The 16,705-nt window shown below is 34.3% G+C and overlaps 1 protein-coding gene across 1 annotated transcript in view; it reads right to left on the minus strand.

The window, feature by feature from the left end:
• Positions 1 to 7,560: 7,560 nt before the first annotated feature.
• LOC119697540 (cadherin-7) overlaps positions 7,561 to 16,705 on the minus strand; it is an 83,035-nt gene continuing 73,890 nt past the window's right edge. Inside the window, exon 12 of the mRNA XM_038128414.1 lies at positions 7,561 to 10,201. Coding sequence (XP_037984342.1) covers positions 9,708 to 10,201 — 494 coding nt within the window. The 3' untranslated portion in view covers positions 7,561 to 9,707. The remainder of the gene's footprint in view (positions 10,202 to 16,705) is intronic.

Here is a 16,705-nt window from a genome sequence, read left to right on the forward strand (position 1 = left end):
TAGCTTCCTTTTACTTCAGTACAAAGTACACTACTCCTCCAAAATATTTGTATGCCACTTTTTCATTGTGGATTTGAGAGAATGCTTTATTCAATGACAGAATTACTGAGCAAATTAATTCAATGTCTCTTTCTTTTAAACTCTATGAATCATAAAATGTATCAAAGTATTGGAAGCCATTTTGTGAGTGGTTTTTGTTTGTTTGTTTGTTTTTTCCTACAGCATTCCATCCCACTGGTATGACTATCACACTGCATTTGCATGGCATCTTAATGCCAAATAATTGTCAGGACTGCTTGTTGTCTTCTGAAGCTTCTTTGCCATCCTATATACAGCATTGAAATTACATTGCTGCTGACATTGTCTATAGAATAGTTTACTCCAGGAATGAAATAAACTAACAAAACCCAAACAAACAGTTACAGGAATGTTACCATATTATATTAATTTTGCAAAATATTGAAAGTGCTCTGTGCCTCTTCAGGTTTTTTGTCAACAGGTGACTGGTTGATCCATCTTTGGATCAGATCACAGATCAGATCACTGACCAAGCTGAGCAGATAACTAATATCTCATAATAATATGATATTCTGATTCCAAGACTAATAATGTCTCTTTTTCACAGAGTCATTGTTATTAGTAGTGAGAGTAATATCAGTATTGCTGTTCTGTTTTTATAGCTTAATCAACATCTGGAATCAGTGGTACGAACCATCATACACAGGGAATTCACAAAGTTACAACTCTCCTCTAGGAAATATCAGCTAGAGAAAGAGATGAGCAGTGGGAGTATGAAGAGTGAGCCAGCAAGACATTGTCATTCACTGTAGGGAAAAGACTGAGGCAAAAATTAAAGAAAACTGGGAAGTTTTAAGAGTACGGAAAGAATAGGGGGGAAATGGAGTTGTTCCTTGGATGGTATGTGGTCAACATGCCTGACTTCCCACACACAATATATGAGAAGGGAGGGATGAAGCTGACAGTGGAGCAGAGCGGAGAAACAGTGACCAAGCTCAGCTGAAATCCTTGCAGAAGAGGGAACTCTGATATTTTTTAGCTGATAAGCCACATATTAGCTGCCTACCAAAGGAGATAAAAAGAGATGTATTCCTGTTGAACCAGAAACCCCCACGGTGAAATTACTCTCATCATATATGATACTGATGCCTATCTCCATCCCAAGGTTACCTCAGATGTAATACTGATCCTCACCTCCATCCCAAAGCTACCTGTCTTAAGGGTATGAGCACCCCTCTCTGAGCATGATGCATGCCTAGAGTCACTAAAGCTTCATCTAGACACCAAGAAATGTTGTAAAAGTAAGTTAATATTTGGGAGAAGTTAGGGAAGACTCCATAGCTGCCAGGATCAGCTTACAAGCTGAACATGTCTTCTCCCCCATGGGGATGTCTATTGAATCATACTCTGTGCACACTGAATAATTATCTCTAGCTAACATTTTTAGAGATTAGAGCTTTTCCATATATTGCTTTGAATAAGCTTTTGCAGTCAAATACTATCACCAGCAACCTTTGGACCTCAACCTGTCAGAATTTTCTATTATACTAATAATATAGTTCTGTAAATTGTTCATGTGCGTCCTTCAATAGTGCTGGCAGTCACCGGCAGTGGGTCACATTCTCGACTGCAGGGACCTGGAAAGGGGTCTCTCTTACGCTGTTGGTGTGTGTCCTTGAACGAATCAGTTGAACTGCCCTCCATTCCAGTGGACTGCTCAGTGGAGAGCCCCCATAATGGTATACTGACAAACTGTTGGGCACAAGGATCTTAGCTTTTCTGAGGTCTGGTCATACAAATCAAGCATGAGGGGTTTGAGGAAATCTTCCCTTTCATTCAGCATGGCCTCCCCATATCATCAATCTTATTTATATTGTAGGTAAGGCAAGACTTCCAGACTGCCAGTCAGCCACAGCTTTGGTCTGTATTTGCTTTACCTCTTCATGAATGCAAAATTGACCAGAAGACAACATGAATCTTTTCAGTTTCTGAAGTTCTGTTTTTAAAGCCCAAACTAAAGTAAGACAAAAAACATTCTTAAAACAGCTGACCCTAATTGGCTAAATTAGATTGATTAGAATGATTGCCATTGACAGATGACTCCTGGGTTTCTATCTTGCTTTCAGTTGCAGTCAATTGGATTTTCATCCATATTCACTACAGGTGTTAAATTTGAAGAGCTTACCCCTTCTGACTTCTCTGCATATATCTACCTGTTCCCAGAAAGACAAGGAGTATGGATTGGTGGTTACCTTTCTTTATTTCCAAGGAGCAGCAGCTTCTGAATATTTAAATAACTCCAAATTTTATAGTAGCTATTTGAATTAAAATCCCATGTGGGAGTGCTTTGTGCATGAGGCAAGTTGGTCGACATTAATCTCTGAGCCCCAATAAAGTGTGCTAAACTACAGTAACAAAAAAAAAAAAAAAGCATAATACATTAACCTATTTTTCATGATCAGCTGCTACTAAATATCATTTTTCATTATGTTTTATTTTATTATCACATACTGACTTCCACTGAAAGATAAATCAAGTCACAAACTACTAGAAATGGAATGGGAAAAGCCATGAACAAATATCCAGACAGAATCAATAGCTGCATCAACAGGTTGTACATCCCATGAGAGCTTTATTCATGTGTTCCTCACACCTAGAACAGGAAAATTTAATGTCTTGACCAGCTGAAATTTTTTTATTAAGCTTGTCACTTATGTGTTTAATCTCTCCCCTTAATAACTCTTTTTTTAAAATATTTGAATAAGAAGATGAGGCCAGGCCAGGCCAGGCCAAGCACTGCAGATTGTTGGAAAACAGTGTTCCACAGGATGGAAATATTATTACCTGAAGGGCAATTGTATTCCAGTAGCAACTGGTAAAACATTATTTCTCACATCATTAGATCATCTATAAAACATTAGAAACATCAGAAAAACGCTTGATACTTTTAATCTCTCTGTCACTTTTTTTTTGCTTCAGTCCTTTTCTATGATTTAACAAAATCTGAAGTATCAGAAAAACCAAATATGTCCAAACAAGATTATGGTTAATTTGGATTGTACCTGTAGTCACTAAGTCAGTAAGGCTACAGATGTTCACAAAGTCTGAGGAAAATATGATAACTTAATTTTGATAGCCTGAAAATTCTCTGTGTTATTTATTTCAATGAGAAACTGTTGTTTGTGTTTTGCTTTGGTTTGGTTTTGTTCTCCATACAATATTTTACTATTGATACCTCATCAAATGTAAACCTTTCCTAGCACTGTGTATTTAGCATGTGCACAGAAATGATCTTTATGAGCAAGGGTACTATTCAGTACAGCAAGGTTATGTGTACTATGCTGATAGTAAGTAAGAAGCTTATGCTATTAAAAACATCCTATTAAGCTACTTGCATTACTGTTCTGAGATTGTGTCTTCCAATATGGGAAGGTTAGTAGAAGAGGTTTTTAAAAAAAAAATAGTATCCAACTCAAAGCAACAATCTCCCATCCTGATGATGTAAGTGATCATTTATCTGCCTCCCCTAACAAGGGACAAATCTTGACACCTCTTGAAAGCCATAGGGAGATCTGCCAAGTACTTCAACATGATCCAGATTTTGCCCAGCATTTCGAAGGTGAATCAGTAAACACTTCTTTCTCCATAAAATTTCAGCAGTCTGATGACAATAATAAAGCAGGTTCTGATCATTAAGGAAATAGAAGAACATTAAAATTCAGACTGAATATTCTTGTCAAACTCAAATAGTCTAATGTGGCTTGAATATCTGGCTCGATATCACACTATCTTAATTTATTAGTAGTTAGTCTCAAAGAGAGGGAAAGCTGTCAATGTATGAGGAATACTAAGGCACAGCACTAATTAAAACACTGCATTAAATGTCAGTGCACATAGGGGTATTTTGTACTTGGGCTGTTTTACTTTGCAATTTTTCCTTCTTTTTCTGTGCATCAAGATCATGATATAAAAACTGAGTTACAGGTAACAAACCTTGACAATTCTAAAATATTATTTCATTAAATGTGTAAAAATTGCTGATAGTAGTGCCAGAATATTTTAAGGTTTTAAGATTAGATTCATGTCATTATTTGAATGGTGTTAATGGCAGCTTAACTATGGAATTTGTGAGTTTGTGTTTCAAGAAAATGACAGATTAGTTTCACTGCAATCCTGTTGATCCTCTGTTTATCTTTTTCTTCATAGCTTCTTGACATCAAAGAGAGGGAGCATCTCAGGACTTTCTTTTTGCTATAGACAGTACAGAAAAAGGTGTGTTTGGAGTCAAAATAGAAGAAAAGTCAGGGTATACATGGCTAGTATGGTTGACCAAAGAAAAACAAATCAAAAAAATTCAATGAAAAAGGTCAGCTCATTCAAACATAAGCATTTCAGCAAGAATACCGATTTTAACATTAACAAAAACATAAACAAACAAACCCCCACAAAACCCCCAAACCACAACAACTTCACAGGTCTCAGGTAGAGTGACCTAGGCAGTCCAGACATAATCAGAAAAGAATATGTGAATAGAACAACAAGGCAAATATTTTTTGTGAGGAAGAGACAACATCTAATTACCTACTGTGTTCAACTTAGATTCAACATGATTTTGTTTAGGTGGACACTGAAATTCTGACTTCGACCAAGATACTGGTGAATAGAAGAAAGTAAAATCCTTGATTTTTCCCCTCATAGTGGTTCAGCATCCATCACAACAGGTTTGTGACCTTAGTTAATCATCCAAATATTAAACTTGATTTAACCTTACATTATTCCTAGGAATAGGAATTTCAATCTGATACCATCTTAAAAAAATGCAGAGCAATCACAGTCCTTGCAACACTTCTAACAGCTTTTAAACTATTTTGGTCAAAATATGACAACACTTTGCTTTCATTGTGGGGGCATTATTAAAATTTTGCCGGAGTCTAAATTATATTATTCTACTTCATTGATGGGGATAAACAAATTTTTTTGAGAGTAGGATTACATATTTGCAGATACTCTCTGATTAATAAAAAGTATTTTAAAAGAAATGGTTTGGGGGTAGAATGTTTAAACATACACATAATTTTAGAAAATATGTGCTCACATATGAGGAGTGTTTGCAACACACCACTGTGGCTTCCAATGAGATTTTCTTCTGATTTCCAGAAAATTATTATGCTGATTTCTTCTTTCATTGTGTTTGATCAGATATATAAGGCTTCACATAAGGATTCCATTACAATTTCATGTCATACAATGATGAGGAAAATCAAGTTTTTTCAACTAATATATTTTCATAGGTAATTGTGTGGTTTAAGGTTTCACAGATTTTATGTGCCATAGGGAAAGATTTTTTCCTTCTGTTCTGAGAAAAGGTAATACAAAGGGTCTACAAAGTAGAACAACAAAGTAGACCCTTTGTTACGTAGATTTTGTTTTCATTTCCTTCATGTAGAAAATAGATTATATTGTGTACTAAGAGTCCCCTAGTTCAAAGAACAAAAGTTAAGGAAGAAATCTATTTGAAAAATCAGTGAAAAATAAGCTGCATTAAAAATAAACTGAAGAATATTTTTTGGTGTGGAAGGAATCATTCTAGGGTGAAAATATATCTTAAGATGTATCTGGAAAATTCAGATATATATATCTGTCAGACTTAAGGATGGCATAGTTAAGAAAGAAATTTGTAGAACTCTTTTAGACTTTCTGATTTCTATCAAATAAATAAAGTGACATTTCTATATTTAGCAATTCCGTTTTAGAGTCACAGACCAGTAAAAATATACTTGACCCCTTCTATCAATAATGAAGTGAAGACAATGATGCCTCAAAGCAGTATTACTCTATATAAATTCTAAAGTAGACCAAAAAAATCTATATTTAAAAAATTGAAATCAGTCACATGATGGACTGCAACCAAGAATTTAATACTAGATTTGATAAAGGTAATTATGTTCACTTTTCAACTCTTGAAAGATCTTAAAAGCCAATATAACTGTATGCTTTCTTTATATTTATATTTATTTCCTTTTCAGAATGGCAAACTACGACTTTTCTTTATATCATACAAGAGTATTTGTCCATAAAAATAAACTGCTGCAATTTTATAACATGCTTTGATCAAAAACTTCTAAAAGAAAAAAATGATAGGAAATTTTTATGAATTATTTCTAACACCTGAAGTGTAGAAATGTAAACAGGAAAAAAAAATTAGAAAAGACCTTAACTGAAAAGGTATATTGTGATGAATCCTCTCTCCCTTTCAAAACAACAAATAAAAGAGTAAAAAAGAACTTGATTTTTTTTTCTCCCATAATTTTTTGAGAGTAGAAGAAATTTCAGTTGGTAACATCAAAGTTCATGAGTTCTACAGTGATTATATTAAGCAGCCATCAGAACTAGGAGGCTTAGGAAGACCTGCGCTATGTCTTAGTGGGAATATAACCTAGAATAAGTACACTAAGTTTATTCTTTTGAATAGGGAATATTAGTCAGAATGTCCATTGTTTGACTCTGTTGAATTCAGTAGATTTCACACTGGTCAAAACAGAGTAAGAAGTCTTCACCTTAAGTCTTCTTCAAACAGCTTAATTTTAGGTAGGAGTATTTTAGTAGCAATCTTAAAACTGTGCATTTAAAAAGATTCTTGGAAATCTCAATTTAAAATAAGCCTTTTCCATTGGCGTATGGCAGAAGGAAAGACATGTTATTCCGCTGAAAGATGGGAGTGATTGCAAGGTTTGACCTATTTTTTGTCTAGGATTTGTGGCCTCTAGTTAGACACTGAAGCTCTTCAGAAAGTTAAATAAATAAATATGATTCTAAGTATTTTTAAAGGCCTGTTCTAATTAAGTTGCCCAAATAATTTCATTACCTTTCCAGGACAGAGAAAATATTTTTTTTACATTCTATAGTATTTAGTCTGTAGAATATACTTTATGCCATCCAGCTATGCAACATAAATAAGACTCAACAAAAGAATTTAAATCAGATTACAAACTGTAAAAACCTATAGTCATGGTAATTTTTGGTGTTACACACATCATTATGTGTATGCTATAGGAATATCTGTCACCAAACATAGGGATTTCCATCTCCCTTTCTTACTGCAACAATACAATCAGCAGGTAAGCATATAGAATGTAACAGCAAACTTAATTAAATTGGAACTCTGCAACAGAAAACATACAGGTATGTGCAAGAGCTTTTATGGTATCAGAATAAAGCATATTTTTTTCTTTAGAAAGCACATCAAAGAAACCCCACCCTAACATAGTTTCCTAATAGTGGACGTTTTTGGGTTTTTCACAGATGCAGAAGGTAGAAAACCAAGGAAATTGGGCTGTTTACTCTAAACCACATTTAAATCTCCTGTGAATGTTAAAATCAGCATTTTTGACATCTTAATCCAGATGAAAATTATCTTCCCACAAAGAACAAGGAGATTTATGAAAACTATTCTTTCAGAACCTTTCTGATTTAATACCTGCTTATATTCTGCAACATGTCTCGTTCTCATTAAACTGTATACACATGGTTCCTTTTTTCCTGTTTTTTAATATTTTTATTGAAAATCTTACATGTATGACTAAAAGTCATGGACGATATCTTTCAGTTCCATTACAAAATCTGTCATATTTTTATATATATATATATATATGCCTATATATATATATTTCATACAACTAGAAGCAAATCTACTGAATTATGAAACAATGATTGTCTATTAACATGTAACTCAAATTAAGTACGTAGTAGATGATTAAAATTATTTTTCTTTTCTGTTGGAGCTGAAGGCCACTTTCACATAATTAATTTTTAATGCTGGGCTACAAAAATTACAGAGCCTTAATGACAATTTCCTATCCCCCAGCCTCACATCGCCCATACACTAGATTTCAGTACAAGGATCCTTCTCTCAGAAAAAAGTACTTTTAGAGTGAGCATCATCCTCTGTGGAGCACCTTCTGTTCACAAACACAGTTCTGTAAACAATTCGGTGTACGTCTCAGTAATTGCAGGCAGGTCAAGTAATTTCAAGTTAGGTACAAGCAAAAAATTTGCAGGAACAGACTCTAATTTAGGAACTCATCTACATTTTATCTAAAACAAAACAAAACAAAAATCTGAAATAATACCTAAACCCACTATTTTACTTGAATATATGTCTTATTATCTAGTAATAAATCATGAAAGATGAAGTATAAATATTGTCAGAATCATAAAAAATTTGTCTTATTCTAAGAAATACTACTTCAAAATCATAAAGTATATTAACCAACAATAGTTGTCCTTCTGTTTTGGCACTCCTGAACCAGCATAGAAATTACGTGTAGTGAGTTAACACCTTGGGGAAATAATACTTATGTGCAGCAGGATCTAAAGATGACCTCTGAAGTTAATAGTATTACATTGTCTAACGTAATAAAGAAATAGAAAAATCTTTTACTGTGACTCATCAGCAGCAAAAGAGAAGGGAAGGAGAAGAGCGAGGTGTTTACAGTCTTTGAAGCATATAGCAAGTTTAACCTTGAAAATTAAATTTTGCATTAAAGACACTCCCAGCTACCTCTGCAGTCTTCTTTTAAAAGATTCAATGTTCAAATATCTTCTTTAAATGTCTCAGACTTTTTAATGGCTCAGAAGAACAACTGCACATCCTTGGAGCTGCTCTCCTTTCTGTGGGATGAATGGTGGGTGGCCTTGTTTACTGTAATTTTTCCACTTCCATGCTTCATTTCCTACACTTTTCTGAGACTGGAGAAAAATCAGCATGTTCTGACAAGTCTAAAACCATGAGGCAGTAAAATGAACCTGAATTTAGTGGAGATTGGAGTTCCAAAATAAATATAACACTTTATGTCAAACAATAATAAAAAAGGATAAATTCTCCTGTACAAATCAGAAGAGAGAATAAAAAATAGCAAATAGATAGCAACACCTTTTCTTTACCTACATGGGCATCACAAAACTTCCCATCCATAAGATTATACCTCCATATTTATCATTTTATGTGAATTTTAGGCTACTTTGTAAGTTGATGACACACTGTGAAATTTCTTAGTACAAACAATAATTTCTCAAAAACTACCCAGAAAATTAAAGAGATTTCTAATTAAATAGCTCTGAGAACAAACAGGGAGAAACACAAAAAAGCCATTTCCTGGGCTTTTGTTTGTTTTCATCAGTCCTTCTGCTTTTGTTCTAGTAAGCTGTATGCACAGAGTAAAGAAAATTTGCTAAAAAAACCCTTGCCTGTGTAAGTACAATGTACTGTAATATTGTATTGAGTTATATATTCAAAAATTTATTTCTTCTTAAAACAGAGACCCTATTTTCTCAATACAGCAATACTGTGAAGGCATCTACAGAGTATCACCAGCTCACTGAGGTGACTGTATATCATACTCTTGAAAGTGAGTTGCCTCTGCAGGTATTTGAGGGTTGCTATCTATTTGAACGTGGCTGAGCATTTCATTTTATCAAAAATGCCACCAAATGCTCATATTCTCTGTGGTCAGTGCAGTCCCTAGGACAAGTCTAATGAAGATATGTTCCACCAAGGCAAAAACAAAACTAAAAAAACCAACAACCTAAAATTTAGAAAATGGGAAAATATTTACAACTTTCCTCAGTCTGTTGGGTTGAGTCTTCTGTTCTAATATTCTTCAGTGCATTTTCAGAGAAAGGTTCCAAGGCTAGGAGTATAAGCATTCTGGTCCAGTCCCATACATATCTGCAAGCCTTTTAAAACGGGGGCCCCAGTCACTGAGGTAATCGTAGTTCTGGTCAGAGTTTGAGCTGATGGAATCTAGAGAGCTGAGCGACTCCGCCACCGAGCCGTTCCCCTCAAATGCGTACGTCTGCAGGGAGTCGTAGGGCGGCGCGCAGGGGTCCACGTCAGCTTCTTTTAGTCTTTCCCAGATAAACTCCCTAAAAATGACATTATCTGGGATACTTTTAAAAGTCGGTCTGCTCAAGAACTGAATCTCAGGCGTCACGTCCCTTCTGGTCTTGGTATCTCGCATGATGTTGAGGTTCCTCAAGGCAGCCATGTCAAAAGCTTCTGTGTCTTCTTCTCCACCACCCTCATCATCGTACCTGACAATGTTTTCTCTGATATCTCTCTCTTCATCAAAAATGAGGGGCTCTTTTTTCCGTCGCCTCATGGTGACAATCAGCAAGACAAGAACTGGAACAAAGAAAAGCTAGAGTTTTAGCAGTGCTGAAGTTTTCTCATATTTTTCCTAATGTTGGAATACCCATTATTTATATGACAAAGACCCAAGGGATTTATACAGTTAGATGCAAGAAATTTATGCAGTTAGATGTGAAACCTAGCAGATTATGAAATAACTTTTAAACCATAAGCTTTTTAGACCCTAAAGAATCTATTTCCCAAATCATTCAGGATTAGCGTATTCATCTCTAATTCTAATATCCTTTATTGTCTGCTAAACATGAATTTCAATACTGGTTCAGTCTGACTATGAAAATCTCACAGCCAAGAAATTATAATGATTTAAAAGAACCCAAAAAATTTTCCTGAACTTTTAAATGCCCATTTGATAAAAGCACATTCATAAATTGACGGAATAGGATTTAAACACCATGGTTTGGAAAGTGACAGCATTAAAGTGTATGATAAATATCTGCCAAATAAAAATAAAGTTTAAAAATTTTATATTGGTGGACATCGAATTTTTAAGCAGTGTGTAAAATAAGACTGTCTTAGTTCATGAAATAAAACCACCTCAATATAAGATCTCGCTTTCCTGAAAAGTGCAAAGTGCAGCACCTGAGATTTATGCCTTACATCTAATGACAACTGCTATGGCTACAGTTTACTTGAGGAACCAGTACTAGAAATGTAATTGGTTGTTTAATTTTAACCCTTAAGTTTCTTTCAGCTTGAAAGCTAATAATAAACTGCAGTGGCAGCCAAAAGCACTGAAAGAAACTAGCTCAAGGCTCCTCTTGTTCTAATACAGTTTTGGTAGAGAAACATCACTGGTGACACACAAAATATGGAACCAATACTGTGAATATTGCATCCATCTGTGGGACATGATGGAGTATGAATCATCCTCCTAGAAAATAATTAATACTATACTGTAGCATCTGGATAACATTTGCTGAGTTAATGACACTCCTAGGAAATCACAGGCATCACTATGATTGAAAAAATAACAGTATGCTGAAAATTGTCATTCCACATTTAATTAATCTCTTCTGATTTTATGATTACTTTTAATGTTAAGGTTATGTGATTATATGCATTGATAACATTTTCAATCTTTACTTACTATGCCAATTAAATGCTGTAGAAACATATGGAAAAGCAAAAGCTGAAAGGTGATAGAGATAAAATTAAGCTTGAGGTCCCCTTGGTAGCCTCAAAAGTGGCCTCCACAAATTGCATGATGTGGGACTACCATTCTTGAAAGCCTTTTCATGGAGTGATCTCAAACTCAGTATCAATCTATTGTGCGGAATTACTTAATATTAGGATCACTAGGATAGAATAAACCAGTAAATTGTACATGCAAGAAAGCTGTATATGTCCACAGATGTTATGGTACTATTTGGAATTGGCTGAAGCCAGAGATGCCTTTCTGCACTATTTTTATTTCCCTTTGGAACCGCACATGTCTAAAAATAAAGCTGCAACTACATATTTTTCCCCCTAAAATTTTTTGACAAATGTATTAGACAAAAATTCTTTTCTCTTTTCTCAGTAGCTAGCAAGCACATATCCAATAATCCATCTACTAATTGATGTCTTATGACTATATTACTACGTAATCAACCTCACCCTTTCACGTTTTTTGCCCCTGGCATTTACCAGATTCATCCTTTATGTATCGAATTCAGAAGCCACCAGTTTGGGGCATTTTATTTTGAAGAATATTTACATAAGTAGTTTAATATTATGAAATATTGACCTTTAAAATGACATTTGTGAAATTTCAAAACATTCTGATATTTGTATAATAAGGTGTAAATTATACAGCAGAGAACATAAAATTGTGATCTGATACAATTGCACTCCACTCTTAATGTTTTCCCTTATTGTAAAAGATATTTTAAAGTGAAATTACCAGCTGACAGCACAAATAGATATTTCAAACAAGATTTCTATTGACATAACTTCTTAATTACTGTTTTAAGATTTACTGTCACATTTTTATTGTCATATAAGTAAGCAGCTAATCATTTACTTTACTCAATAAATGCAGTTTTACTCTACTGTCCCTCTTAACATACTTCATGTTGAAAGTTAAAGACATGCTAATAAGTGTAAAATAAGAAACTTAGTAGGAAGGTCTGCCTAAAGGTACAATAAAAATCAAGATACAGTGAATGTTTTATATAGTGTTCCTGCTATCTCTCACACTTGCTTGAAGCCAAGAAAAATATGGAGTCTTCTAAAGGTTAAATATTTTAGCATTTAGATAACTTTATAAGATAATTAATTTCTAGCCTTTTCAGCAGCCATGAACAATAAAGTTTAACCTCTAAAGGAACAAAGCTTTAGCTGCATTGTAGGAGCAGCAGAAATGAATACAAGCCCTAAATAATTTTCACTGCTATTTAAATCAAATGCAAATGGTTTCAAAGTTTTTTCATTTTTCATTAAGTAATGTTGGGCTTTTATTTCCTACATTTATGACAAAAGAAGCCATTAAGTCAGTAATTAGGGACTGTCTAAACTTCTAAAAACCAAATTTCATGAATCTTAGAAAAGAAATAATACAGTGGAAGACCTTTAGGCACAAATGTATTGCACATTGAAGGGACTAGATTGGCTCCTACAGATACACCCAACTCATACTAAGGAGATGAAATGACAATACACATTTCATATGTGATGTAAAAAATAAACAAATCAATTGATATTTTAAGCTGCTAATTATAAAGTCCTAATAACCAGAAGGAACAAAGACTGATTTAAACTAACCTTTTAATTCTTCAGATTTACCTAAATTTTTAGAAATACTGATTTCCTTTAATAAGTACAGTAGCCAAGCAAAAAAAAAAAAAAAATTGTCTGTTTTTGTATTAGCTGTGGTAATACACAGTTTTATCCTTGTGTCTAGTATACATTTAATGTTTGTAGTTTCAGTACACTCAAATCAGTCTTTAAACAAACACCTTCATATATAAGAGTGGATTTTTGCTTTGAAATTTTTCTATGTGCTTTCTGGAATGACCATGAAATCTCCATTTTGGTATGATCTGGTAATAAGTCAGGTTTAGTTCACCCGGACATATTTCTCTGGTTTAGTATTAATTTTTCCTTTTGTATTCAAGGCAACTGCAACATAATTGTAAGGAAGCCATAAAAGTCATGAGAGGCCCTGAGGGAGAAGACTACATGCAGAGCTATACAGAAAGGCACAGAGCTAAAATAAATCACAAGCATTACCATGATTTGTATACACTACACCCCTAAGCCAGGAATTTACTATAGCAATAAGCCACATCAGCTGTGAGCAGATCTGCACACTGGTTTATGCCTTTGGTGTGTCATGATTCATAAAGCTGATGATTGGAGATCCCCAGCCATCTAAGCAGCACACTAATAACCTATTTAGTTATACATTGCAATTGCCAGTACAGTCAGATAAGGTTTGGGGATTACAGAGGCCAAGACTCAGGAAACTTGAATTTAATTCCCACTTAACAAACTTCACCTATACCTGTTGTTTAATCAGTTTGGACTGATATTTGCAAAGTGACTGTGACCTTTAAATGCCCACACTGAGTGACCCTAATCAGCTCCCTAACTTTCAGAAAACAGCTGCTGCATTTCATATTCAACCACTTTCTGGAAGTGCTGCTTTGGGTACCCCTAAATAAATGTTTTCCCCCAGTTACACATTTATCACTTTTAAAACTGCAAGGCCAAACTCAACACATATTACATAGTCACATTCTGCACACATTATGCCTATTAAGGAAATAGGATTCTTATGACTAGAACTGTTTCTTCTTGTTTACAAATCATGGGTATGTGTTCTGATTTAATTTGGGTTTTGCAGATATTTTGATAATGACAACAAATTTGATGTCTTTCAACTGAAAAAGACCGATTCAAAGCTGTATTTTCAAGTTTTATTAATGCATTATCCTTGTAAACTCTAGTGCCCCAACAACAGGAAGCTTTCTTCAGTCTTCCTAAGAAAATAGGTTACAATAATAGATTACATTCAGAAGTATGAAAGACAGCAACTATGAAAAAGTACTGTGCCAATATAGCTTTCCATACAAAGAAAATACTTAACCTCTCAAATGTGATTAGGTTATCTACAGGTGAATATTCTGTTTGTGTGATTTTATGTAAACATTTTATGCTAAACAGTTGTTACAAAAGCAATTACTGTTTCTGGAAGATGCTAAGTGAAAAACAAATTGCCTTGAATTAAATTACCATATAATTTTCAGAAAAGTTAAAAATTCTCCTTGCTTTCCTCAAAATTATGTGTAGTCCAAAACTAATCAAACTACCTTTTTGTATGCTTTTTATGATTTTTTAGATTTTTTTTTCTTTCTGTAAAACTTAAACCTTACTGCATAATTGGAAAGCTGTTTTGAGTAATTAAAAAAGTACTGGAATTTTCTTGTGAAATAAAATTTAAAATTTAAACTCCATCAGTCAGTATGAGGATAGAGATTTTGGTTTTAAATGTTTTCAGCTTTTAAACATTATTTTAGTTTGAAAAAAATAGTCTATGCCATGTATATGCAATTATCATTAAAAGAGTGTAATTTAATAACGTTCTTCCTTCTTAGAGTCAGTGAAAACATTGGGCTTATCTAAAATTGATTGGTTGCTTAAGTAAAAGTAGTAACACTAAGAAATCCCACTGGGACAATCTAGGTCTTGGTAAAGATAATTGGTTATGTATCAGCCATAGGGATGTATGGGGCAAGATCAGAAAGTATATCATACTAACTTTAAGAAAGACCTGGTTGAGAATTCAGGACCCTGGTGCCAGAACGCATGTATTCATTCCATCTATGCAAATTTCATGATTTCTCTGCTTTACAACTGACACCCACATTAAGATGAGATCGATTAATGTGACCAGATTTGCACTGTGTGTAATCTTGGGTTAGGAAAAGATATTGATCCAGTAGACTGTATCCTCTTTTCACTGATAAAGTCTTACACAAAAATGTGCATCCCTTGTTCCGGTCCTGGAACCATTTGCCAATAGCTGAAGCCTGTTTTTTATGTAGTACTAGTAGATCTTCAGAAATTTTCTCAGGAATGAATGCAAAGGGCAAAAGAGCAAAAGTAAATTCCTAGCAATACCACCATGCAGCTGGTCCCAGAAAACATATTCTAGGAGCAAATGAGAGAAGAAGAAAGTCTCTGGGACCAGACAAGCAGCTGGGTTTCATTGTTCATCAGGGATGCTTAGGTACCGCTTCCTTGTGGACGCTGGCATGAGGCTGAGACTAAAATGGGATACAGTACCCAAATGCAGTACTCAAAGCCAGGGTTATCATACACAGCCTAACACAGACTAATCTGTTCTTGCAGCTTTGAACTGTACTCAAAAGGAACAGTTTAGACTGGAAGTGATGGTGGCACATACAAATGTCTTTTTGGATAAACAATGTTGATGCCTTCAGACAGATGACTCTGGAAAACCAAAGTCTTTAACAAATAAAATCAGTGGTGTGGTGGAAATATGCAAGATTTTTTTTACCAGACCCTTGTTCAGAATGCTTTAAAATAACTGGAATAAAACTTGTTTGTTGGTTTATTGGTAGTATTTGACTAGATGTACCAAGTACAATAAGCAAGTTATTTGGTGCCAACATGCTTTATCTCTACTCAATGGTCTTGAAATCCTACTGCTTCTGTTTAAGAGCAGTTTATGACCAGACCAAGCTGCATGGTACCTACAGCAGTTTCCTATGTAATCTTCAGAAACTAGTTTTTCATGTAGAACAAAAATGGTGAGATTTTCTTTTTGAATCAAATGAATTGCTATGGTTACAGGACTTTTATTCCCAAGTATATAGGAATTAAAGTTTAAAGCAGGTGTTTTTTCACTGATACTAATGCCAGTTGATATAAGAGAATATTTTTATATCTTTTTGAACTCTAACATTTAGCTTCATGTCCAAATAAAGTTCATTTGTGTATACAAATTGGCTAGAAATGCTACTAGAAAAATGGTATTTAAAAATGTTCATTAAAACTTCTGGCAATAATTCCCTTCCAGTTCTTAAACCTAGGCCTAACCATGTGTTGAGTGAGAAAAAAGTCTTATGGTGTTAGATTTTTTTATGTCACGTAGATGGAAAACTTTAGAAATGCCACCTCCTATATATATTCATATATAGCTACTGAGTAAGTTGGTTGCAGAGGTAGTGATTTTTATTACCCTGTAAAAAAAGTATGCAACAGGTTTTTCATTTTTGAGTCATTTAGAAACATTTTAGCAGAAGGAACATTTCCTTCTAATGGTTTCCAGAGACATGAATCAGAGTGTGAAAGAAGATATATCTGTACATGGTGGAAATACTGCCATGGACAGAAGTTTGGACACAAGTCTCTTGATTTGACCTATGCACATTACTTTGATAATAGTGGCAGATAAAATATCACTGGGATTATACCAACATAAGGAGACTGTGGTCTTCTCCCTTTCCTTAGACTGGTATGTAGAGATAG

This window comes from Motacilla alba, chromosome 2 (assembly GCF_015832195.1).
Source record: "Motacilla alba alba isolate MOTALB_02 chromosome 2, Motacilla_alba_V1.0_pri, whole genome shotgun sequence".
Taxonomy (NCBI): domain Eukaryota; kingdom Metazoa; phylum Chordata; class Aves; order Passeriformes; family Motacillidae; genus Motacilla; species Motacilla alba.